The following is a 25,827-nucleotide window of genomic DNA, read 5'->3' as shown; positions in this document are numbered from 1 at the left end:
TCCCTCATTGTTCTCCCACTTCCTCCACCAGTAAAACCCTTCCTACAGCCAGTGCCGCGCTGGCATGGCAGATGGGTTGGGGGAAGGGAGGGGATGGCAGGGGAGGTGTTCGAGGGTCTGAGTGTGACACACAACAGACGAACAACACTTCCTGTCAGGCTGCGTGCGGACAGACACTGTAAAGTTAAAGCACATTTCTGTTCTATTATAACATGCATTGAAGTCTCATGGTTGAAGCTGCACTAGCGTTCTGGACGTTCCGCTGCAAAAATCTGTTTCCAACAAAAAACGAGAAATGAGTTTAATTGCTGTTTTGGTGAAAGAGTTCCTGTTGGAGGAAATCCAGGGGGAAGCATACAAATGCCCAGTCTGAGACTACGTCCCCTGTCGTCAGCTCTTTCGAAATACCGATCTGTATATATCATGTAGGTATAAAAACAGGAAAAAAAGCAGCAACCTGCATCAAACATGTGATGTAAACTGAAGGAACTTTCTTTCATAAAGTCACCCTACCCACCGGTGAGCTGGTGAATGTAGATAAACCTTCAGGTCAGACAGTGCTGAGATCATTTCTACGGGGATTTATAAAGTACATTGTTAGAACCGACAGACATGAGACTGCAGCGGAACAGGGGGATTAACAACAGGGGTTCTTTTTTTTTTCTGTATGGAGGGCAAGCTTAGTTTCAGCCAAGGTCCCCCATGTTCCCCCTATAATATTAATAATGAATAGAGTATTAGAAGACAATGTCTGGATAGACTTGGACGTCCCTCACGTGGCAGGTAGGCATTTGGGTGTTTCGGACAGCCACTCCAGACAGACAGGGATTAGTAAAAACCCTGTTTTAAGACCCACTAGGATATATGACCATATTGGAACTTGATCCCAGGTGGAGATGGCCAGGGTTACACTGTAATTTGTCCATGTTTTTAAGTCAGAGTCAGCAGAGGGCAGAATCGGGACAGAATCGGCCGAATGGGAGACGCACTAAACACGGTGCCCAACCAGATTAAAACACACAACCTCACATCCTCATAATTCATTAGGATCCACTCACACAGAAAGCCCCATTACTGCCTCCCCTAGTGTGTAATTTGGTTTAATTAACCCAAGGTGCCCAAGCATGATAATTATGCATGATAATGCCTGTGCATGAAATACAGTAATAAATTACGGGATGAGAATTACCTGGGACCCTCCTGCAACAGTATCATCAAAGTTTCGATTCTTGAAATAGTTTGATACCACAAGGGGGAGGGGTCACCTCCTTCAGCCACCAGGGACAGCATATGCCAATTATAAAATATATATATTTTTTAATTCATATTTCCCCCACCTCCTAGTAAATACACAGCATGCTTGAACTAAACTAGACCATTGCAAATGGCACTTCACACAGATCACACAACCGCATAAAAATGTTTCAAGATTACAAGTAAATCAAATCTATATTTTTGCTCCAGGCAGGGGGAAAAATCAATAAGTAACAAGAGAGAAGAATATATGGCTTATAGAGGATGAAGAAAAAAAAATCTAATTCATCAAAGCCGGTACATTAAAATGTGTCAGAATCGAACTGCAGCTTCATTGTAACGCCGCTCATTAGCCCAGGTTTTTGATACTGACAACTTCGCAAGTAATACCCGGCTCACACGCCCTCCGTACAACAGCGTCTGATAAAGGCCAAGTGGTGTTGTTCCCTGAGTGATTGCCCGAGTTCTCCAGCAGCTTTTCCCCCCGGTGTGCTGTAACCCACAAGCATGCAATTACGTGTAAATGCGATGCATTTTTAATGCTGCTGTTATCCAGACCACACAGCACGTGTGTGGATAACGGGGCCATAGTGGCCATAAAACACTACGCATTAACCTGATATTAACCAGGTTCAATTTGACTGCCCAATATAAGTGGGGTTTTGTTTGTAGGCTCAATAAACACTAATAGTATGATTTATTATGCATCTCACCATGGCTGTAAATAACAATATGAATAAGAATGAGAAGAATACCAGTAAGAAGGAGTTGATATTGTGACCCGGGCAAAACCTGAACTTTTCACATCAGGTCCCTATAAAGCAACTGATTTTAGTTCATATTTAGTGACCAACATGTGCATCGCTACAGACGTCCTCTGCCTAGGTGGCAAGGAGGTTAGAACAGTCACAATGTCAGCCAGTGTTCAGTAGCATTTAATAACAGGAAGTATACAAACGTCCTGTCTATATCAGAAATGCACGTACTTCATTATACATTTACAATTAACTAGTGGTGGGCCGTTATCGCCGTTAACGTGCTGCGTTAACGTGAGACTCTTATCGGGCGATTAAAACGTGCTGCGTTAACATGAGACTCTTATCGGGCAAAAAAAAAATATCGCCGTTAATCTATTCACAAAGTTGGGTTGGGAGCTGGGTCTATACTACGCAAGCTATTGTGCCAGAGTTAAATGGTTACACTAGATTTATAAGTATATTTCTTCTTTCTTATTTCCTAAAGACTTTTATATTGTTTTTTGGAGACCCGGTTGCTTACTCTAGATTAATCTAGATTAATTCCAAGATTTCAGTGAGATTAATCTAGATTAAGAAAATTAATATATGACCACCTCTACAATTAACACATTTAAACAAATCTTGCTCTGTTCGTGTGTAACGATCTTTTCACATTTAAACCCCATTGCTATTATCAGCAAAAGTTATTTCACCCTACATCCTATCTAAACCATGACCATCCAGAGAACATTGGCAAATGTCCAGAGTGTTTGTAGTGTAAGGGTTTACTATTTGGAATGAAAAACTGTCAATTTCTCTACTCGTCCCATGAATTACTTTCATATTTTCATATTAGCAGCATCAGCTCTGATCACAATAATGTAGACAGCTGAACAAAACCAGACAAAAAAACAGGACAGCGCAGGCGTGACGTCCACAGGTCTCGCAGGCGAGTTACGCCGGCAGCAGCAGCAAGCACGGTGCGCGATGCTGATGGAAAGTTGCGTGTCGGGCGTGATTTTACACGAATCAGGACACTCCGCTCCACCATAAGAATTCCCTGACCTGGAAAGAGTGGTCAGAACTTGTGTGCATTTTAGGAACATCTGATCGGATCGCTAAAAACAACAGAAATTTCTCAGTTCGCTTTTTCCACACACATAATCTCTACTGCTAATCGCAAAAAGAAACCATAATAACAGGAACGTAATAATACTATTTACTAATACTAATATTTACATACCATTTTGGAGGGAGACTACGGAAAATACGGGCTGTTCCATTTTCTAGGTCAAGTGCCTGCAAGACTCTCAGGCTCATTCTCCAGCTCCTACTGCGATATTGAATTTCTCCGGATTTCTCCTGGATTTATTATTTTTTTGGTTTGTTTTTGTGTTGATCTTTCATCGTGTTTTAAATCGATTATCCATTCAGCCGCAATTAGATCATGTCCACGTTGTCCAGACATACCAGTCAACCCGAAAAGGAGCACAGACTAGACGAGCAAAGGTAAATGTCAAATATTTGAAGCGTTTCCTATCCGCACATCAAGGCCCACCTTCCCTGAGCTCACATTCTACTCCACACATTATTTCTGAAGGTGCGGAATAGACTGGACTGCGCTTTGGCTGTAGACTGGAGGGCACCAGGACTGATGAAAGATGAGCGAGTACTCAGAGCCGGCAACTATCAAGTAGGTCAACTCACAAGCACTTTTGCATCACACACATACACAAACACACACACAGCAGGTATATCACGTAAATGTTGGCCCATTTGCATTTCACGTCAGCTGATTTATGGAGTCCGGGCGCCATTTAAATTAATAGAGCATGTTTAATGTCAACCTCCAGTCGCGAACAAGTGAACACAAAGCTACTGCTGGTAATAGGACATAAAAAATGCCATTCAGAGACCATTTGCTCTCTTCCAGTTCGATATAAGGATGAAAGAAAACAAGAAGGCGCAAAAAAAAAATGTATTAAAAATACCGCCTGCAAGATGCTAATACAAGCACATGGTGCATAATCTCTATGTTTCCTCTTTTTGGGATAAACGTCTGTTTTTGTTAATTTCAGACCAATAAACATCATAATTAAAAGATATAATAAATATATTGACAAAGTAACATACTTATTGCTCAGTCCTTGATTAAATCAATATTTTTACGGCTCCCCTTCCGTTGCCTGTTAAGACTGTAGAGCCTCTGCGAACAGGACAAATATTATATCCGTATATCAATATCCATATATCTCTGGTGGAGTCTGCGCCAAGGTGCCACTGAGCAAATCACCGTCCCCACACACTGCTCCATGGGCGCCTGTCATGGCTGCCCACTGCTCACCAAGGGTGATGGTTAAAAGCAGAGGACACATTTCACTGTGTCACCACGTGCTGTGCTGCAGTGTATCACAATAACTTTACTTTCATTTAAATTCAAATCTAGTACGCACACATGAATAAATTGGATGGGGGGAGGTCCTGGTCCCTGGGTTCTGGAACCACTGGTTTACCTAATGGTTACTCCGTTATTTTACTTTATTAAACCAATAAACCAGAACCAGAATATTTCAATTCAGCATTGAAACTCCATTTCATCAGCAGCAGAGCTTCGGGATTGATTCTCTGCTAAATCAGCGAATGAATAAACTCCTGTGTGTCAAGTGCAGACAGTCCTTTTCCCCGACTCGGAGTTATTAGAACGCCTATACATGCCTAATTCTTCAGAACTGTCAAGCAGCCGAATGAAAAAGCACTGAAACAGTGTTTGCCACCAGAACATCATACTGTTACTGTTAACATTTGGGGCCCTACTACCTTGGTGCTGATTTTGTCTGATGAAATACATTGTTCTCTGCAAACAAAGATGTATTTCACTATCCAAGCACAAAATGAAGGTACTAAATCCCATTTGGGCCCTCATGACTGGCTCTAAGCACAACGTTTGGGCGTGCCAAAAACCGTCCAGCTGTTCAGGAAAAGCCGCCCAATGCTACTATACTCCCTGGTGTGAAGTTCTGGCACTGGGCTGCGGAGTGTTTGTATTCTTTCCAAACAGCGCCGCGCGTACTTCTTACCGTTCACCAAAAACAAGCTTTGTTGTGCCCGGCCACGTGACGTTGTTTCAGCCAGGCTGTGGAACACCCAGGTGGCCTTCAGCAAACATGCCCTACTCATCTGCCCACCTCCCATGCACGAAAACCCCACTGCTGTTCAAAGCGGTTCTGGTGAAAAAAACCCACATGAACACAGACGCTGTCTGAGACCCCACGCTGTGCGTTTAAAGGTCTCGTCTGAGAACTGTACGGTGTGCCAGCTCCTGTATTGTGACCTATGTCTGCCGTTCGTTCGTTCGTACAGAACGACATCAGAATGGAGGTAAATGCATGTTACGACTGCATTACACAGATCCTACGCGCATGTTGCAATGTGAAACACTGAAACACAGCACACGTGCACACAAGAAAATGTTTCCTCTGCTTTTAACCCGTCACTGCCCGGGGAGCGGGGGACGGTACTCGGGATTCGAACCGGCAACCTTCTGATTACGGGGCCGCATCCTTAACTGCTAGGCCACCACCGACTTAAAGTGTTGGTGAGCCGATGTGCCCAAATCACATTACTAGTTCAAACAGTCCTTGCGATGTGTGGAAGCCTTCAAATCTCTCTCAGCATGTTGCACACTAAGAAGAACTTCCACGGAACACTCCTGGTTTTTCGCCTGACAATGGTCTTAAACCACAGTGAGCGACAGTCATGTAATCTAACTTTTTTCATCAGTTCTTTAACCTGCAAGTCACAATTATCATTCCACTGACATCAAATCCTGATTTTTTTTTTCTGTAAAACTCTCCATGGAAAGCCAGTAATAAGGATTAGGGTTACATTCACCAAGAGAGCACATGGAATGTAGAAGTGTGTTTTTAATGAATACGTCGTGTAGCTGAGAAAGTGGAGAAAAAACGTTATAAATGTGATCATGAACACAATAGGTAAAAAAAACAGTGCTCTTCAATTATATTGGCACCCCTTGAATTAATTAGCAAAATTATTAAATCATTAATGTGTCATTAATTGTGACCTTGTCTTTATTATAATTCATATATAAATACATTTTTTCAACTGAATGTTGCTAGTCAATAAAAAAAGAAAGATGTGGACCTCAAGGGGGGAAATTACTTCGGTTACAACACACGACTGTCCCCATGCCACACCTAGGCAGGGGGTCTAGCACACTGAAAAGGTTAACAGGATCATTTGCACCTAAAAGGTCTAAAAAAGGGTGGGCAGTGCCCCCACCCCCCACATCTAAAAAAAAACATAGAATAAAAACTTTCATATTTCACTTTAAAATGGTTGTTTTGTGAGTGACGCCTCGGTTATGGAACAGGAACAACGAAGGCTTTAGCACAAAATAATACAGCATTATACACAAAATATTCCAAAATTAAGTGAAAAGTGATCAAAATGGATCTGCAATGATTATTCATTTCGACCTGATTGGATAAAAACTGTAGTGACTTTTCGTAACTTTCATTTATCACTCTCAACGCAAAATTGGCTTTAAGCGCCAAGGGAAAGTGGTGGTGAGCCGGAGGTGATGGAAACGCACCGGATTTGGAGAACGATCCGTTTATGTGATAAACTACGTGGACATTTTATTTGAATCAACTGCAAGGACATTGTTTTTTAACTTTACCACCCAAGACCCGTTTTCAAGGTTAACCTTTATAGCACGTGGTGTACAATAAAAAAAAAAGTCTATATTCCACTCACTTTCTAAACACTGTATTAAGGGAAATGAAAGATATACATATATGTGTGTATGTGTGTCTGTTGTACAGTGTACTGTATATTATATATGCCTGGGTGATATTTAGCACGACACCTTTGTGACCAATGCTGTAATTGTCCGAAGGGAGATGAAAGCAGCGTGACCTCTGAACTCACCCGGATCCTCCTCATGGCCGCCACGATCTCCACACGGCTGTTGGGTCGCGCCACGTCCAGGCTGCCGATGTACTGAAGCACACAGAGGGGATGGTGGGGGTGTCGGTGGTAAAGAGCAGTCAGCTCAACTCTGACTATTTACGTCTTTTTTCCTGTAAAATGCCCCCCGTCCCCGGCTCACCTTCGCCTCGAAATTGATCCCGTGCTGGAAGGCTTCCTCGTTGTGCAGCGGGATCCGCAGGTCGTGGCCGTCGTCGACCAAGTTGTACTTTGTTTTGGCGGGCATGGCGCCGACGGGAAGGATTCGGCGGAGGTAGCGCGGGGAGCGGGCAGCGACCCCGCAACTTTCCGCCGCCGCCGCCGAGACGTCCGCGCTCGGCGTCGCTCAGGTCCGCGCCGCGCCGCCGCGCCTCGCCACGGGAGTCGCGGAACGGGAGCGCCGTCGCCTCTCCAGCCTCATCGCCCAGCAAAGTTCACCGCGCCGCCGCCGCCGCCATGACTGGGCGCCGACGCGGGAATTCCGTCCACCTGCTTCCCACGGAGCACAGCGACGTCGCAGGATCGCGGGAGGAGACAAGCGCGCTTTTCCTTTTTTTTTTTTTTTTTTTTTTTTGTTTCCCTGGTTCTTTCCGGGGTTTTTTCCCCCCTAGGAGAGACGTTTTAAAAAAGCGTTGTAGTTTTGTCACAAACAAGAGCTATTATTATGCGTGTTCACAACGACTCTACTCGTTACTACCACGTAATTAATATCCTAGCGGGTAACACACTCGTCTACGAACCAGGAGACACAGGTTCAAATCCCACGTACTACCACTGTGTCCCTGAGCAAGACACTTAACCCTGAGTGTCTCCAGAGGGGGACTGTCCCTGTAAATACTGATTGTACGTCGCTCAGGATAAGGGCGTCTGATAAATGCTGTAAATGTAAATGTGATGGAAACGCTTTTTACGTTATTTGATAACTTCAGTTAACAACAGAGTAACCCAGTGGTAAAATTACTTTTAGTGAGAAAGACAGTCGCAACGATTCATTTTAAATAAACTCATCACTTCATCGCTCCATTTAGTTTTATTTGGTAAATCAACATTTCGCTGTTTAAAACAATCAAACCTAAAACGAATAAAGCATTTTATTTAGGCTCTTGTTGGTTCGAGATTGGTCTGACAAATAAAACTTTTTCTATTTTAAATTCAACAGTGCCCTCTAGAGGCCAAAACGCCTACAAAACGCCTCCGGTCCTGTCCCCTGCTCGACTTCTCCCGTTAGGGGTCGCTACAGCGCATCGACCGGTGGCGATCTTGTCGTCCCCACAGGTGATGTGGCACAGTCACCGGACCTGAACCCAATCGAGAAAGTGCTAAACACCTCTGGGAACTCCTTCAAGACTGTTGGAAAAGTATTTCAGGCGACGACCTCTTGAAGCTCATCGAGAGAATGCCAAGAGTGTTTAAACCAGTAATCAGAGCAAAGAAACTAGAATATAAAACATGTTTTCACTTATTTAACCTTTTTTGTTAAGTACATAACTCCACATGTGTTCATTCATAGTTTTGATGCATTCGATGAGAATCTACCAACGTAAATGGTCATGAAAATAACGATAACACATTGATGGGCAGGTGTGTCCAAACTTTTGGCCTGTACTGTACATATATATTTTCCTTTTATGATTGCACTATGTGGTGAGCCAGAGCTGATGAAAATGCTTCTGATTTGGAAAATGATCAGTTTATGTGACGTGATAAACTACATGGACATTTTATTTTAATCAACTGCAACTCCACTTATGGTTTACAACAAGGACTTTTTTGTTAACTTCCACTATGGGAGGGATCTGTGTGAAACATTATATTCAAGACAATAAATCAATCTTGAATCTTGAATCTAAAGTACTTTGACACTCAAGTCAGACTCAGGGCAGTGGGCCACGAGACAGATATCATGGGCCTTGCTCCTTACTGACACACATTTGGTGTCCCTAAAAGCCTTAGCCTGCACTTCAGTCCAACACGCAGACGATTCGGTCTGAATTAATTATGATGTTACTTGAATGTAGGGCATGTGAGCTGTGAAAATGGGCTGCAGAATTCTTTAGGGATAGACCACTGCTGTGCTCAACCATGCGTTGAAACAGCAGAAGCCCACGATGCAATTCAATATGGCATCCAGAAAGTAAATAAAATGAATATCAGACAGCTCTGTATGTAGTAATGTAGGGTCTGAATGCCTGAAAGGCAGGTTATCCACACAACTTCTTAATCTTTACCTGCTGACATTTTCCAGGTCGTGGTGCTGTCAGATTTACTTTATCTGAAAGGACATAGTATCACGCTAAATATTACCTAGGCATATATAAGGGCTGAAAAAGAGGTCTTCATCATAAATAGTACACTGTACAGACACACATATATTTCATTTTCCTTATTACAGTGTTTAGAAAGTGAGTGGAATAAAGACATTTTTTATTGTACACCATGTGCTATAAAGGTTATCCTTTTAAACAGGTCTTGGGTGGAAGTAAAAAAAAGGTCCCTCTAGTTGATTAAAATAAAATGTCCACGTAGTTTATCACATAAACGGATAGTTTTCAAAAATCAGATGCATTTTCATCACCTCTGGCTCACCACTTTCCCTTGGCACTTCAAGGCAATTTTGCATTGTGAGTGATAAATGAAAATTATGAAAAGTCACTTTATGAAATGAATAGTCGTTACAGATTCATTTTCATTACTTTTCACTTAATTTTGGAATATTTTGTGTATAATTTAATCATTATTTAAATATCATATATCAATATTAGTTGTCATATATTGTCATGAGTCAATTAGAAGGTTTTAAAATTTAATAAAATACTATATAATAATAATTAATAATGTTTAGATGCATTTCATTGCAAAATATGAACACATAAATGAAATATGAATGGGTTAGATAATATGCAATATATAATATGGGGGACCTGCACTGCAAATCTCTTGACTTTTTAAATATATCGACTTTCTGATAATCTGCAGTTCTTGGAGTTGCCAGCCGCTGCAAAAACTACCAATGAGAACTGAGATACTGTCAAAAAGAAGTGTCATTTATCCCACTCCAATTAGGGACATCATCTCTGTTGTCCGGGTTTCCAGAATCAAAGCCGAGTAAGAAAAAGAAGAAAAAGAGGGAGGAAGCGGGAGTGCATGGCCCGGTGATTGACGAGAGTCTAAATTCAAACTGTGTCGGGACCCTGGCCAAAGGCAACCATTCACACAATGCACAATGCGTCCGCTCGCTCTGTGGCAGCAGTCCAGGGCACTTTGTGTACGTAAAACAGCAGTCTGCCTTTTGTGTTTCTTTTGAAAGGGTGCTAAATCACTTGTTAGACCAAGTGACTCTATAGCCACTCTGTTGTGCTACCCGGCGTTAATCATTAACTTCTTGAAGGTTTGCGAAGTATCATCTTGTGTGTGTGGAGTCAGACATACCTCGCATCTAAAGGACTCCATGAAGGATATTATATATTGATCAGCAATCCCTCGCTCAGTCTTCAGTGCAGTAGCGTATGTGTGTGTATTGAAATAGAGTGTTTAGAATGGCCTAGTCAGCCGCACACACTGATCTGGATAAGTGGGCTTAGACAATTTGGATGATTGGTGGTCAGGAAGTGGTATAAAGACAGAAAGTAAATGTATATGAGAAATTAAGTGTGATATTAGCAACTTCGACCGGCAGGGTGAAGATGATGGAATCAGGACCCTCTCCTGACAGCAGGTCCGTGAGTTCAACAATGATGAAGCCTGGCAGGATGGCCTGGTCAAGTGGGATTTACTGTCTGTCCAGCAAACAGTGCTGTGCCCTCGGACCCAACTTCACATGTCTTCACAAGTCCTCATCCCGTAGTGTGCACTAGCCGGGTTCTAGGTTCCTGATCATGTTCCCAGGAGTCAGGTGCGGCCTGTTATGTCTGATTGTCTCCCCAGTTTATATAGAGATCATCAATATAGCGATCATCAGAGCTGTTCAGATCTGTTCTCCCTCACGAGGTGTTCCCTGTGTCTGGTGTCGCTCCTTCAGGGCTGCTTGGTGCTTAATGTGTAAATGTTCCCTGTTAACATGTGTGTTGATCTACGCCATACAGGACCACTGGTGTGCCCGGGACTGCTGTGCTGCTGGAGAGCTGGGAGTGTTCCTCCCGCCATCGTTTCCCTCTGCACCTTGAGCGTGTTTAAAATCATTAATCATTAATTCATCAATTGGTGTTAGAAATAGCGCATATGAAAAGTGAAAACCTACCGAATGATGTTTAATGCATTTAAATGAATTAGTTTCACTGAAAAAAGATTTGTCATTTAATCAAGACAGAAAGGTCAAATTTTGTCAAGACAAAAGTTTTGTCGCCTATACAGAAATAGGCTGGCATTGGATTTTCGAGCCAACAAATGGTCCTCTCGAGCAGTTGTCTTGCGGGGTCTGCCTGACCTGGGCTTGTCAAAAACGTCTCCAGTCTCTTCAAATCTTTTTTTTGTCCTCTGTACGCTGACACACACTGAAGGTGTCTGCCACATCCAGCAGTGGATCTGGTCTTCAGCCTCTTGATAATCAACACTTTAGTCTCAGGGTGAATGTTAGGCATGTTTTCAGAGGTCTAGTTGCAGTTGATGTGAAGATTTAGTGTACTGGGCTTCTTTTTATAGACACCTGAGACCTAACTCATTCATTATTAGTCACAAGTGAAGCTCATGTGACAAGGCGACAATAATTATGTCTTTGCAAAAATGGACTCAAAGGGCTTTACCAAGCTTTGAATATTAGAACACTTTTTGACAGTTTCGTTTTGCACTGAAACATTATTACAAAAGCTGTTGGGAATAAAATCAGCCATTTCTTGTTAAAAAAAAATCTTGATTAGAAATATATTTCAGCGGCACTTGAGGTCACTTTGCATACAAGCGACAAGACTTTTGTCAGGGACTGTATACAGTATCATTTAATGCACCTGCTCATTTATGGGCCTTGCATTTTTTACATTATGGGGCAGTGGTGGCCTAGTGGTTAAGGAAGCAGCCCTGTAATCAGAAGGTTGCCGGTTCGAATCCCGATCTGCCAAGGTGCCACTGAGGTGCCACTGAGCAAAAGCACCGTCCGCACACACTGCTCCCCGGGTGCCTGTCATGGCTGCTCACTGCTCACTCAGGGTGATGGGTTAAATGCAGAGGACAAATTTCACTGTGTGCACCGTGTGCTGTGCTGCTGTGTATCACATGTGACAATCACTTCACTTTCACTTTCACTCATTATGAAAGTGAAGTCATTGTGATACACTGCAGCACTGCATACAGTGACACAACGAAATGTGTCCTCTGCTTTTAACCAACTTGGTGAGCAGTGGGCAGCCATGACAGGTGCCCGGAGAGCAGTGTGTGGGGATGGGACTTTGCTCAGTGGCACCTCAGCAGTACCTTGGTGGCTCAGGATTCAAACCGGCAACTTTCTGATTACGGGGCCGCTTCCTTAATCGATAGGCCACCACTGGCCTACACCATTATACAATATAGATTATTCACCATTATAGAACAAAACTGACACTATGCAATAACACCCATGAAGTCATGTGACCAAAAAAAATAGGGAGCTTTTGCTGTGATGGCAGTATTTCACACACTTCTCTCGACCACCTTAAGTTAGATAACGGGATGGTTTTCTGAAGGTTTGTGCTGAACAGTTTCTCATCATGTTAATGATCATCTAATGATAATGATCATCTTATTATGTGACAATAGTAAACACAGCAGCCATGAAGGTAAAAAGAGGTGACTCAGAAATGAAAAAACAGATTCATCAAACATACTTCACTTTCTCCTGCAAAAATCCCAAAAAATATACTGGAATCTTCAAAATGGTCTTAGTCTCCATACATGTGTTCAAACTTTTGAAGTGTGTGTGTATAAATTTATTAGTATGTGTGTATTAAATTTACCACCAGTTTTGTTTAAATTAATATTGCTACCACTAGGGGGCACTAGTCGATTTAAAACACAATGGCATAAAGGTAGTGCACACAAGTATTCACCACTTCCCACTAAGCATGGCCATGGTAATGGCCTTCGCTGGACATTTAATGCTTTTCTGAGAAACAGTTCGTATTTGATGCTCATTGATGTTTTCCGAGGTTGTGTCATTCTTCAATGATTGGCTATGAATTTTCAGCTAAAAGCTGATTTTCAGATTTCATGAAATTTTTCAATTTTCATCCTTTGTATATGTACAAACTGAGATATATTCCCAGTGGTACACATACAGTGGTGCAGTGGTGGGGAGGGGGGGGGGGGTAGCTGTGGTGGTCTACCAGTTAAGGAAGCGGCCCTGTTGTGCCTATCATGGCTGCCCACTGCTCACCAAGGGTTATGGTTACAAGCAGAGGACACATTTTTTGTGTCAACGTGGGTTGTGCTATAGTGTTTCACAATGACAATCATTTTAATTTAACCCTCTCTTTCATTCAAGGGTCATAAGGAGATGTAGCCTTTCCCAAAACTGGTTGAGTGCTGTGTTTCATACCTTTTAAGACACTACATTGTATTAATTCTTCAACTACATGGAACAAAGGCACATAATGGATGTCTGGACCCAGCACATAGTGACGTTAAGGGGTAAAAGTAAACTGAGTTTGGAGACACAAAGGTTTCACAAGGCTACAAAACCACTGAGGCATGATGCAAATGGCGTCATTGCCGACTGGTATGTGTCCAGAGCCTGACGTTTATAAGACTTCTTTATATAGCCACTGGTCACAGGTTCACATCTGACTGTGGAAACTAGCTGAGTAGTTGAATGCGTAAGAAAGTTAATGCTTCCTAAAAAGAGGAGAGCTACACTTTGCTGAAGATCATGTGGAAAACCTAGAAGGCACATTGTTTTCGTTGGTGTTTAAGATTGGGAACCTCTGAGTCAAAGTTAAAGTGAATCTTGTTATCATATCAGATACAAAATTGCCAAGCTCAGATTTTGGCATGTACACAAAGTACAATTATGACAGGACAGAGTGACCAAACATGGACAAAAGTGCCAAGTGAACACTAAACAACATGCAAGACAACGGCCAATAAGACATTTAATTATGACTGAAATATGTGTAGACCATGCAACAGGAAATACAGTATAAAATATAAAAGTTGTGGCAATAGAACAGATTCAAAATAACCGACCAATATCTGAATCTTTTGCCAAGGCTTTATGCTTGAAAACTGAATTGAGAAATTGCAAAAAAATGTATATGTTATACGGCTAGATGTTGCCTTGAGTATCAAATCTCCACCCTATACAGCACCCATACATCCTCTTCTGCAGTAAACAGAGGGGAGAAGTTTGGCCATTGAAACGCCATCTGGCCTGATAGCCATCTCCCCCACTGTGCTGCACAGCACGTATCCCCCCCCCCTATTTATTTTACCTTCATCACTGACTGCTCACTGACCGATCACATGCTTGCACTGTGCCGGGTGGGCCAGGAGCACTTTATCCTCTGCCTAAATACCTTATGTCCTTGTTACATGCTGGCATGCACCATTTACACCCACAAAAACACAGTAGGAACATCAGAGAGAAGTGGTAGCTCATTCACACTGCGTGACGCCTCTCCAGTCTCTTTCTGACTTGATTGTGGTTAAATATGTCTGCATTTTAACACGATTTTACTGTAATGTTAAATGCTTTATCTCTGCTTGGTCCCATACACACATCTTCATCAGAGTTAAAGATGATTTATTTTTTAATTGAACCTATTTATGGCCCCGCTGTGACACACATGCAGGGGTGTACGCCTGCGTCATTTGAGGAAAAAGAGGAATAAGTTGCCTCACAACACACCAACCACATGATATAAGCAGGAGGCTTTCCATACACATAAATGCGGCTTGACAAAGCTCTAATGTTTCGAAAGGGTGGGAAATGTTGTTATCTTTGCTTTATTGGCCACTTATGGTCTTAGAGTTGACTGTTGCCATCTGACTAACAGCATCCACTGCTGATGGACCTTGAACTATTGATGAACATAAGGGATTTATCACACAACGCTATAGGCAGTCATGTACCGCGCGTTGACTCAGAAAACAGACTCGCTGTGAAGTCACACCAAACAAAGAGCCACTGTTGATATTTTGCACGGTGGACATGACGTCGTGGAACCTTTGTCTATATATAGCATTTCCTGTGCCTTGTGATGTGCTAAACAAAGCGGAGCTCAAATCGAAAAATGGCAGCACACAGACACCAGCCCAGCAACACCGGCTGAAACTTTATGTACGTGTGCATGGGTGAGAAAATGACATTTACTACTGAAGTGTTCCGTGGTCCTGGACTGGTCAGACAAGCACCGATTAAGGTCCACCCTCTTCCAGACCGAGGGAGATTGATTGCTGAGCGTAGGGTTTCACTGTTGACCTGGCGTGGACAGGTTTCCCACCACTGATTAGACTCGGCTTCTGCCTTCCACCTGTCTTTCAATAATTCAATAATTCAAAGGCTTTATGTGCTGCGCAGCACGGCCTACACCGAAGAGAACCATTGAAGTCTGTATTATGCAAGACCACGCTGACAATAGCAGCTGATTTGCTGATGGGCTGGTTACATAAAAACCAAGAAAAAGTGCTTTTTAGATGAGACAGAGCTGACTATTGCATAGGTGCATTTTAAACTTCTTTAGCTCGCAAATGTCCTAGCAAGACCAGACAGAAATAATATTCTATTCTATAAATGTTTAATCTAGAAAACACATTATTATTATTGAATTATTATTGTATTGTTATGGAAATTGTTATAATCTTCCATACACATTGAGACTGCATGAACTGTTAAACCCTCATGTTCCCTCTTAAAATTTTACGGAAACAAAGATTGCAACCCCCAACTCCATGTCAAAAACCATGTCAGTACAAATAATGCTTTCAATACAATTGGCCATTGTGACTATGGACCCTAATTTGAAGGTGGCACAAAAGAGAAATGGGAGGAATAATGAGCACGTGAGGAGGGGTATATGGTATGTGTGAACCATATTTGTTCTAGGTGGAAAAGTGCATCTGAAAATGCCTAGTTTGAGTTTTTCACCATTCAGAAACACCAAATTCATTTGGAGGGAAGTTAATTATATAAACAACATCTTATGAGAATTAAATTAACGCAGACATTTAGAAAAAAATATGAATTTAATGCACCACTTGTTTGAACCCACTTCCCATTACACATTAGCAAAAACTATTTTATATATTTCTTATACTATTTCATACTCGTTACACATCAGTTAACAACCTTGGGCAGTACAGTGCAGAATTGCAAGTTTCCAGAAAAAACAGCCTATTTTCATAAAGGGTTAAACTGCTGTGGAGATGCTGGAGATGAAGCAGGTACATTTTTCTCCTCAGACTGAATTTTACCATAGAGGTAACATTGCCATGTGATAATGCAACAGAGTAACTAACCAACATTTTTTCTTTAATTACACATTTTCAACATTTTGAACACAAGTTTAAAACACATCATAATCCTAAAAAAACCCAGATGTTTCATCTGTTCATCCTATATTAATTTCTCCAAATGAATTTCATATATTTGTATATTTTAGTTTGTGGGGACACTCCTGTTATACTTTTCAACAAATTGGGTAACTGTTAAGGAATCTGAGTTCAGTGTGAGAGACAATATCCATGCCAGTTCTGATGGATGACGATTGGGCAAGTGACTAATCACATTTTACTTTTCAGTTCCCAGACACTAGAGAATCTGTACAGATACATTGAAGCCATTTTGTTTGCATTTGTGCTTTGTTCTGCATAACATTTTTATGGATTATGGATAACTGTGCAATTATTGTTGTTCTTATAATATACTTTCTGACAAAGCCACGAGGAAGAGATCGAGACAGGCAATAGAGGTGGGACAGAATTTTCTTGTAAAATGTCAGCAGCACACCTGTCAATTTGGGCTGCAGCACTGTCAGTTGAGAAAAAAAGCATTTTCCTCTAAGGCTGAAAGTGGAGTTCGTTTTTGAAAGGTCCAATAGAGGAATTGCAAAAGCAGTTGTAAGTGTTGTCTTTCTTTCAGAGCCGAGAAATTAAATTAGGATGCTAACTGATGGTGATTCCTTCTGAAGGTTGCATTCTCCTGGGCACCTGTTGTCATGGACTCTGTAGGTCTCTACCTTTCTGGTGCTTTTCAGCCCTTTTGCTCTGCAACTGGCTGTCCGATTAGGTTCTGCAGATTGCCTGTACAGCCCCTGCCAGGAGCAACGAGGTGAGCTCGGAAATGAGGGCAGCTTCCCCTGTCACGAGGCCTGCCACTGGCGACGGTCCACATGTGAGAAGCAGTATATTCATTAAACGTGTTAGATTGGATGATGTGCGCACAACCCCGGTAATTCTTCCCCTGTAATCACACCTCACAGCGGTCTGTTCCAGCACTAGTAACAAGGTTGTCGCCAAAGGATTTAAAGAAAGCAATAGAGATTCACCCTAACTAAACCCACTGTCACAGGAAGTCTAACCTTAAATGGCCTTTAAACTTTTTTATTTTTACGACCAAAACAATGCTGTAGTATATTGTAGTATAAGATGTACTATAAGATGAAAGCTTTATCAAATTGAGTTTCTGCATAATAGTTATTGTCTTCCTATTGTGTACCCATTACGGGTTACCACAGCGAATCAACTGGTATGCTTGTCCACATAATTCATTCCTGCACTGCACTGAATATCAAGCCCTGGCCTATCTTCAAAATCAATATGAAATTAATATCAAATAGTGCACATTTTAAACTTTGCTTTCTGTCTGGTTATGAGTGGTTATGGTTATGAGTAAACAACATAGTCGTGTAAAGTAACCACAAACAAAAGGAGGTAAAAGGACAAATGACAGAAAGTGAAGTGATTGTCATTGTGAAACACATCACAGCACACGGTGACACAACAAAATGTGTCCTCTGCTTTTAACCATCACCCTTGGTGAGCAGTGGGCGGCCATGACAGGCACCCGGGGAGCAGCGTGTGGGGACGGTACTTTGCTCAGTGGCACCTCAGTGGCACCTTGGCGGATCGGGATTCGAACCTTCTGATTACGGGTCCATTTCCTTACCCACTAGACTGGACTGATGTTTCATCAGACAGCAACATGCTCTTTAAACCTTTAAACCTGAGTGCATCTCACATTTAGTGTGTCCAGTCCGTTAACATTTCCATGTAACGTTGCTGGTTGCTGGTTGCATTGTGGAAACAGAGGGCTTCAATTCAGAGAAATCAGCTGAACATGCAGGTACTGAGACATGACACAGACCTCTGGGCTGCAGCACACACTGCCGCTAAAGGAAAATTTTATCACTTTACATAAAATATTAAATATATGGCTATAAAATACATTTTATACATTTCAACGTCCAAGTAAACCAAACAGCGGCATCAACAGAAGTTTTGGAATGACCCAGACCAGAAAATTTTTGGGTTGGCCTGAAGATGCCTCTCATAATCTAAAAGATTTGGAATGCTTCTGATTGCTGTAATTAAATCAGAAGGTGCCTTCAACAAAGTATTAGCTTGAGGGTGAGCACACTTTTGCAACAAGCATATTTCTTCCCACCAACATATTTATTTGTTTTTCTGTTGAACTGTACCAGGTTATAGGATAAAAATGTTTATTATGGTCTTATTTTTTAAAAACCTGGCATTTATGCAGGACGTTCTTGAATATATGTCTGTCATAAACATCTTTTTTCATGATTCCTGGAAAAATGCATTAAAATGTCTGCAATTCAGAGTTTAAGCACCAATTTAAAAACAGGATAGTCAAGGTCACTCCATTTATTGTTTAAATGTCCAAAACTAAATAAAAATAAAAAAGAGACAAAGTAGTTTTAATGAAACTATTCATTAAATAGCTTCTTTTTTTTTTTAGATATTATTTTGACTTAAAACATTCATGCGGGTGGCTTGAGTGAGTTCATCATACCTGTGTATTATTGCAACTGTCCTGGTTTTCATGCCAGGAAGCCTGGTTAAAGGAACAATGCAAGAACGTAGATACTACGAAAGCACCCAGGAACCAGCATTAGATGTTGTTGGGAAAGCACATCTTACACACAACACATCAGATTAATTCACCCACATGAATCATTTTTATTGGGTGCAAAATAATGCCAAATGCATTTGATATCCTATTACATATTTTCATAATATTCATAGAAACCAAATCTGAGGTAAAATTCTATAAATGTAATTTCTTTTCATTTAAAGTTTGGCTTTAATTTAGTATATTTTATTGATCTATCTGTTGGCAAGTAGACACTTTTAGTGATATAGTACTTTCAGGATAGAATTTTCTTTCATTTCCAGATAAGAACCTTTTTAACCCCATTGTCTGCTTATATGAATATGACCACTGTTGTAGAGAAGAACTGAAACCTGCTAGAACTACAGATGATGCCGAAATCACCACCTGTCAATTACTAAAGATCTCTCCCCTCCATGTTATTAGTGGGGTGGTTTCGTCACAATACTATACCTGTATTATACCTCACATTCTGCATATCTTCAATGTACTAAAGTACTGCGCCCAAAATTAATAATCTCATTTTGTTTAAGAAGTCAACCATCTGAAATAAGATCTTAAAGAATTTAAGGCTGCTGAACCTGTTCACACCCTTGTTGCGAATTCAGCATAAGCAGCAAATGCAGTGTTAGCACCCTGCTGTGCTGTGTACACAGTGCACATAACGCTGATGGTTCTCATGAATCCTTAAGTAGAACGTCTTTTGTGCTTGAACCTTGTCCCCCGCACTGTTTTCCGCAAACCCATCGAGTTGTGTGTGCCTTCCCGGAACTGCTGTGATTGGCCGGTTCTCTGGTGGTCAGGGCTGCAGTCATATAAAGCCACAGGCAGCAGGGGGACCTGCTCTTACACTGTGTGAGGACTGCAGTCTACGCCCAAAGCTCCGTTTCCCAGTTGGATTTACACTACAATCCGCGACCATGTGCAAGGGGTTAGCAGCCCTGCCTGCTACGTGCTTGAAAAGGTAATGAAAAAATGTTACCTAAAGTCTAACGTGTAGGTAAATTATATTCAGGTTTATTTATAAGCATTATTCAATTGTAGTTTTATCTTAAATCCTTGAAAAAAATGTGTCCTCATGTCTCAGCGCTAAAGACATCAAGCACCGTATTGGATTTCTGCTTCAAAAGCCAGAGCATCAACCCGATCAGAAGCTTACAAAGGAAAAGCCCACTGCCACCAAAAGGTAAAAAACAAGAAAAGAATTGATATCATGCATGTTCATGCATGATGGCAGCGCAATTATCTTCAGAGCTGAACATTTTGGTCTTTCTATGCCTTTCATACCCCAGTAAATGAACGTTTTTCCCGCTTCTGCTCAATTTCAGAATTGCTCCAGGCGACGTTGAGAAATGGAAATCCTCCTTTAACAACCTGATACATCATGAAGGTAAGAATGGATTTTCAACAAAACATTAAACAAAGTCAATCATATTGACTTGAAACACATAATATTGTTATCATTGATTTCAAACCCACTTTCAAATCAGTCACATTGATCAAAGGTTAAGTGATAAGCAACTGTTTTCGATGATGGGCAAGGTGTGACCTTCAAATCTTCAAAGTAAGAAGAAATAAAGCCCTCAGAACGTAGGCTTTCTTGTTTTTTCCCCTCTGCTGCCATGACATCTTACTTGATGCACACGGAATATCTGCAGACTGCCGTTGTTTTTTAATGCTCTAACAGCGACGGTCCCCAGGCTTGTGTTCTCATGCTCTGGGACGTGTGCTACGTGTTCGGCCGGCTGCCCTAGGCGTCCCCTACAGGGCCTGCTGCTGCTCTGCTCTGGTGGCTTCCCTTCCCTGGCGTCAGCCGGCCCGTGGCACAGAACCGAGGAGCAATGGCCTCCTGAGAATCCCCTCGGAGGCTTAACCCTGACCTCCCCATTCCAAATTATCTTTTGACCCCCCTGGGGACTTTTTTTCTAGAATATTTTGGCAGGATGCAGCGCTATGACATGAATGTGTAAATCTTGCTTGTGCTGTGCAGTCATGAATTTCTGATTTGTATTGCAGTTGGCCGTGCAGCATTCACAACCTTTCTGAGGTCAGAGTTCAGCCAGGAGAACGTTGACTTTTGGATGGCTTGTGAAGATTTTAAGAAAACATCCAAAGAAAAAATGGCCACCAAAGCCAGACAGATCTTTGACCAGTACATTGAAGTGGAGTCACCTAGTGAGGTAAAATTTCACATTTGACATTTTACAAAACATTTCACCTTTTATTTAGAATCTAAAAAAAATCTGGAATACTGCAGGAAGTACAAGATATCATTTAATAACAACTAATCATTTAATCCCTCCAGGTCAATCTGGACTCATCTACCAGAGAGCAGACCAGAAAGAATCTGCTTGGCCACGACATCACCTGCTTCGATGAAGCCCAGAGCAAGATCACCACCCTGATGGAGAAGGACTCATACAGGCGTTTCCTGAATTCAAAACTGTTCCTGGACCTGCTGGAACCTTCTCGCAGCAGCACTCATTGTAGCTGGGAGAGCAACAAGAAGCACCACTTATCTGACCGCACCAATGTCCTCTGTCACTGCGCTTAGACGTGACCTTTCAAACGACAGCGCGCTGATGTGCGATTTCTCACCCCCACGTCCAAAAACCCCAGTTATGTATTGAGTGTTTGACATTAAGTCCTCTTAATCTGATAGGCAGACTTTATCAGTTTAGCTCCATTTATGTCCAAATTTTGCTGTCATTGTAAAAGATTGTGACTTCATGGTAGACGTTGCTGCCCGTCCAGCAGAGTCATGTCCAAGGGTTGTTTCTACAAAAAAAAAAAAAAAAAAAATTTCACTAGGCTACCTCTGTCATCCTTCCTCCATCCTTTTAACTTATCCAAACATCGCATCGCTGTTAGACCAATGTCAAGGTTTACAACTTGAGTACTGTTACAGCTGAAAAATGAAATCTCCAATCAAAAGACATTTTTTTATTATGAATCATATCTTCTGTGAATGAATTATGGTTAGGTCTGATGGACGTGATGGGGATGTCGGACAGGGTGTAGCTTTTGTTGGTGTTTTTGGATAGATAAGACGTGGACTGTCTGTCATTAGATTGTTTGCTAATTTCAAGGACAAAAGGATGGGCTGAATAACTGTTGTTTCCAAAAACTGCTGTTTCCAGCTGTTAATAATTTATATGTAAATTGTTCCAATGACATATTGTGATGCTACATTTACAATGTTTTTTTTTTTTTTTTTTGTTAGTATACTTTACATATCGGTATGGGACAGTACATGGACCACTTCTGACAGATGAATGTGATTATATTGCATGCTTGTTCGGATCAGTTACTGCAGCTCGATCATTCTGTATTGTGAGGAAACATTTGTATTTGTTGCATAAGAATTACATTTAACATGTTTACTTGTTATATTTATTATTTTTTACAGTATTAAAATCCATGATCAATATGAATTATTAAACTTTTTATTCCCCACATGCAAAACAAGCAAAACGCATATATTAAACATTATAGTGATCCATCAGGTCACTGTTTTGAGAAGTAAATTAAGTAGATCACAATTTTTTTCTTACTAATCCAAAAGCACATAACATTTTTGAATTGGTAATATGCCTTAGAAGTCAAGACTTCAACAAAACAGATTCTTCGTAATCACCAATAGTTATCATATTTCTTTCACTGAAATGTATTACAAAAGAACCATTTAGAGGCAACCAGAAATGAGGGTTACTTAAATATTTTTCCTACCTTCTAGAAGATGATGGTAGCATCAGACAGTTTATGTGGGTGGTAGTAGCCTAGTGGGTAACACTCTCACCTATGAACCAGAAGACCCAGGTTCAAATCCCACTTACTACCATTGTGTCCCTGAGCAAGACACTTAACCCTAAGTTGCTTCAGGGGGACTGTCCGTGTAACTACTGACTGTTAGTTGCTCTGGATAAGGGCGTCTAATAAATGCTGTAAATGTTTATTTAGAAATGCTCCATGTTTACTCCATTCTCAATACAAGACAATAGATGTGTCCATTAACACTCTTCATCAGTCTCTGACAACTGCCAGACTGTATACAAATAGTCGTGTTGCGGATGAAGGAGCATGTAAAGGGTCCACATCTGTGAATCATTAGGACCCGTGCACACAATGGATGCCCCCTGGTGAACCCCTGACACCGCAGCATCACTGCACTGCCCCTGAAAGGGTGGAACCCCGGGGGCACCCAACAAAAGTCACAGGTGCAGGCAAATACAGGATTCTTGTGTTGTCTGCCTTAGAGTCGTGTTATGAAATGGGTTTGACTAAAAGAAAATGTTTTTTTTCTGTTCTACTAAGTGCTTGTACTACAGTATACTGAATGGATTAAAGGGAATTCCAGTACAATTCCAGTACAAAAGATTCAAGTACAATTTTCATTTACTAAAATTAGACTAAAATGTCTTCAGTTAATTAATTACATAAACATTGCATATGGTTTACTGTTATAAAGAAGTGAATCGGTGATGCTCCTCTGCTTGCATTTCCATGTTGCACAGCAGGTTCAATCTGTTTTTCAGGTAAACACTCCACCATAATTGTAATCTGCCATGGATCTTGCACACCTGCTTTATGAAGGCAAGGTGATGTTCCATTTTGATACAGTGTACTAAATGCCCAAAATACACCCCTAAATGGTCATTATATTTATGATGAATATATTTAGAGAGTAAAATCATTCATTCTTCTAAGATTCTTACAATAGTTCACAACTAAATAGCTAGATAGATAGACATTTTTCCATTTTTGTGTCAAAAATATAGCGACCCCTGGAGCCATCAAATGAACCACTGCACATGGTGCAAGCAGATGCTGGTGGTTAGTGATGTTAAAGTAAAGACTGGTTGTAGGGCTATTTTTCTGAAGTTCAGCATCATTTCTGCTAAATTCTTCAGTGATATTATCAAGGTACAGAGACGCAAATGTCCTGTAAATGTCCTGCTTGAGTTTTTACAATACATCCTTCCAAAAAGGTGGTAAGGCGGGGCAAGACCAGAAAAAGTGAGTATGATCAGCTGAGGATTTTCAGCAGTCCCTCCAGCAGGGTATCCGAGTGCCCGTATATTTATATTTAGAAAAAGCAGATCAATAATTTCCAGCAGAAGATTGTGTTGCCCAGGCCTGTAGCCAAATGTCCTCAGATATGTTTTCCGACTGAATTTCATATAGTCCATGGAGTCAGCATTCGATGATGTAATACCATGGTATAGCCTGGTTATAAGGCGCTTGTTCCTTCCAGCATTATATGCATCAATAAAAGTATACTCGTAATTGTTAATATCTAAAGAAAAAAACAAGCCATATTTCTGGCATAAACTGTCAAAGCTGCAGAGCTCTCATCTGGCAGTTTTTCATAATGAGGTAATACCGGTGGAGAGTTCATCATACCTGTGTTTATACCTATGGTCAAGCATTGAGCAGGGTTGTAAACCGGCCAAATAAGCAGTTTAGCATCCCTTTCAATTTGAAAACGTTTCACCAAATCCATCCATGTGTAAAAACAATGACCATGTGGTGTGGTAGAAGATAATAGAGTGTGTAGAAAAACTCTTTCTCCCTCCACACAAAGCACTGTATTCAACCACTCCAATTTGATGTTACCTGGCAGAAAGAGGCATGGCACAATAGAGGTTAAAAATGAACAGTTTCTAATTTATTAACACCGGTAAATAATTATTGTAGTTACATGTGAATATTGAATGTAAAAAGGTACCAAGGTTACAGAGAAAATAAAAATGAGAAGAAAGAGTAAAGAGGGAGAAGAGAAAAAGAGGGGGAGAGAAAGACTCAGAAACCTTCCGGCTTCCGATGGGCTTCCGATGGAGCCCAGAGTCCCTTTTTCCACATGTGAGCAGACCTTTATACCCCTGGCCTACAGGAAGTTGTCACTGGCCTACAGGAAGTTGTCACTGACCAATCAGAACCTGTTGTTTCTGATGTCACGCCCCCGGTGCCTCCCATTTGGGGAAGACAAAGAGGGTGGGCGGTCTTGACGGCTGATACTTCACACGTTGCCGTCAGACAAAAGGCATGTAAAACAGGGGTGCCGAATCTTCACCCACAGCCGTCGACACAGGAATGTCACACCTCCCCCTACAGACATCTGTTATGCAAGGCAAAAGCAGGCTCCCGTGATGTCCATTCTTACACATATTTTTACCGTCTTGTTGTAGCGATGCCCTTTCCTTGTCTGTGAAACCAAGCAATGACTATATTGATATATCGAATAAGGATAGATATGTTTTTCATTTAGCTGTGTATGATATGATACCAATTTACCATGGATCTTAATTGAACTGATATGTAATAATCCCTCAGCGATGGGATTATGCCAAGTGGATTGTGAAATGTCTTTATTCCAAATTCCAAAATTTGGGGAGAAGCAAGCCCCACCCCTCCAGATTAAAAGTTGAAGTTATACCTTGTAGTGAGTGCATGAAACATTTTATGAATATTTGGGAGTACTTCCCATAGTTTAGTCATCTTGTTTTGATTTAGAGTTGGGGTTAGATTTAATTGGCCAAATTACACAGGGCAATTGGAACGGGTGTCCTCGCGCTGATGGCTGATGGGAAACAACATGCAGATCAAAGCGTCGAGCACTGAGCAGCTGAGCAACCATATATCGTGCCTGCAGGTCTCGGTTTCTCATCTGGAATTTTCTTCAGTTTCGAATGTGAACCTGTTACTGCTCCCATCACCGAAGATTTGTGGAATCTTGGCCTGATATCAGAGAAACAATTCCTGAACAGAATTTGAATGATGCTGGACTTGCTGGGGGTTTTCAATGGGGTTTTC

The 25,827-nt window shown here is 41.4% G+C and overlaps 2 protein-coding genes across 2 annotated transcripts in view; one reads left to right on the top strand and one right to left on the bottom strand.

Moving 5' to 3' along the window:
- Positions 1-7,525, bottom strand: part of nos1apa (nitric oxide synthase 1 (neuronal) adaptor protein a) — a 69,985-nt gene extending 62,460 nt beyond the window's left edge. Inside the window, exons 1-2 of the mRNA XM_028999777.1 lie at positions 7,123-7,525; positions 6,942-7,013 (exon numbers count right to left, since the gene is read on the bottom strand). Coding sequence (XP_028855610.1) covers positions 6,942-7,013; positions 7,123-7,227 — 177 coding nt within the window. The 5' untranslated portion in view covers positions 7,228-7,525. The remainder of the gene's footprint in view (positions 1-6,941; positions 7,014-7,122) is intronic.
- A 12,348-nt stretch (positions 7,526-19,873) lies between these two features.
- On the top strand, positions 19,874-22,444 carry rgs4 (regulator of G protein signaling 4). The gene is made up of 5 exons (XM_028999779.1): positions 19,874-19,978; positions 20,102-20,200; positions 20,343-20,404; positions 21,031-21,194; positions 21,320-22,444. The coding sequence occupies exons 1-5, from the start codon at positions 19,935-19,937 to the stop codon at positions 21,566-21,568; spliced, it is 618 nt and encodes a 205-aa protein (XP_028855612.1). The 5' UTR covers positions 19,874-19,934; the 3' UTR covers positions 21,569-22,444.
- The last annotated feature ends 3,383 nt before the right edge of the window (positions 22,445-25,827 follow it).

This window comes from Denticeps clupeoides, chromosome 13 (assembly GCF_900700375.1).
Source record: "Denticeps clupeoides chromosome 13, fDenClu1.1, whole genome shotgun sequence".
Classification (NCBI taxonomy): domain Eukaryota; kingdom Metazoa; phylum Chordata; class Actinopteri; order Clupeiformes; family Denticipitidae; genus Denticeps; species Denticeps clupeoides.
The sequence above is the reverse complement of the archived record's forward strand: the minus strand, read 5'-3'. Positions and strand labels throughout refer to the sequence as shown.

What these genes read in the sequence shown, in the direction of transcription:
- rgs4 (XM_028999779.1), top strand. Translation starts at nt 19,935, where the DNA reads ATGTGCAAGGGGTTAGCAGCCCTGCCTGCTACGTGCTTGAAAAG. An exon ending in CCTGCTACGTGCTTGAAAAG is followed by an intron (nt 19,979 to 20,101) that starts GTAATGAAAAAA and finishes CTCATGTCTCAG; the next exon opens with CGCTAAAGACATCAAGCACC. An exon ending in AAGTGGAGTCACCTAGTGAG is followed by an intron (nt 21,195 to 21,319) that starts GTAAAATTTCAC and finishes TAATCCCTCCAG; the next exon opens with GTCAATCTGGACTCATCTAC.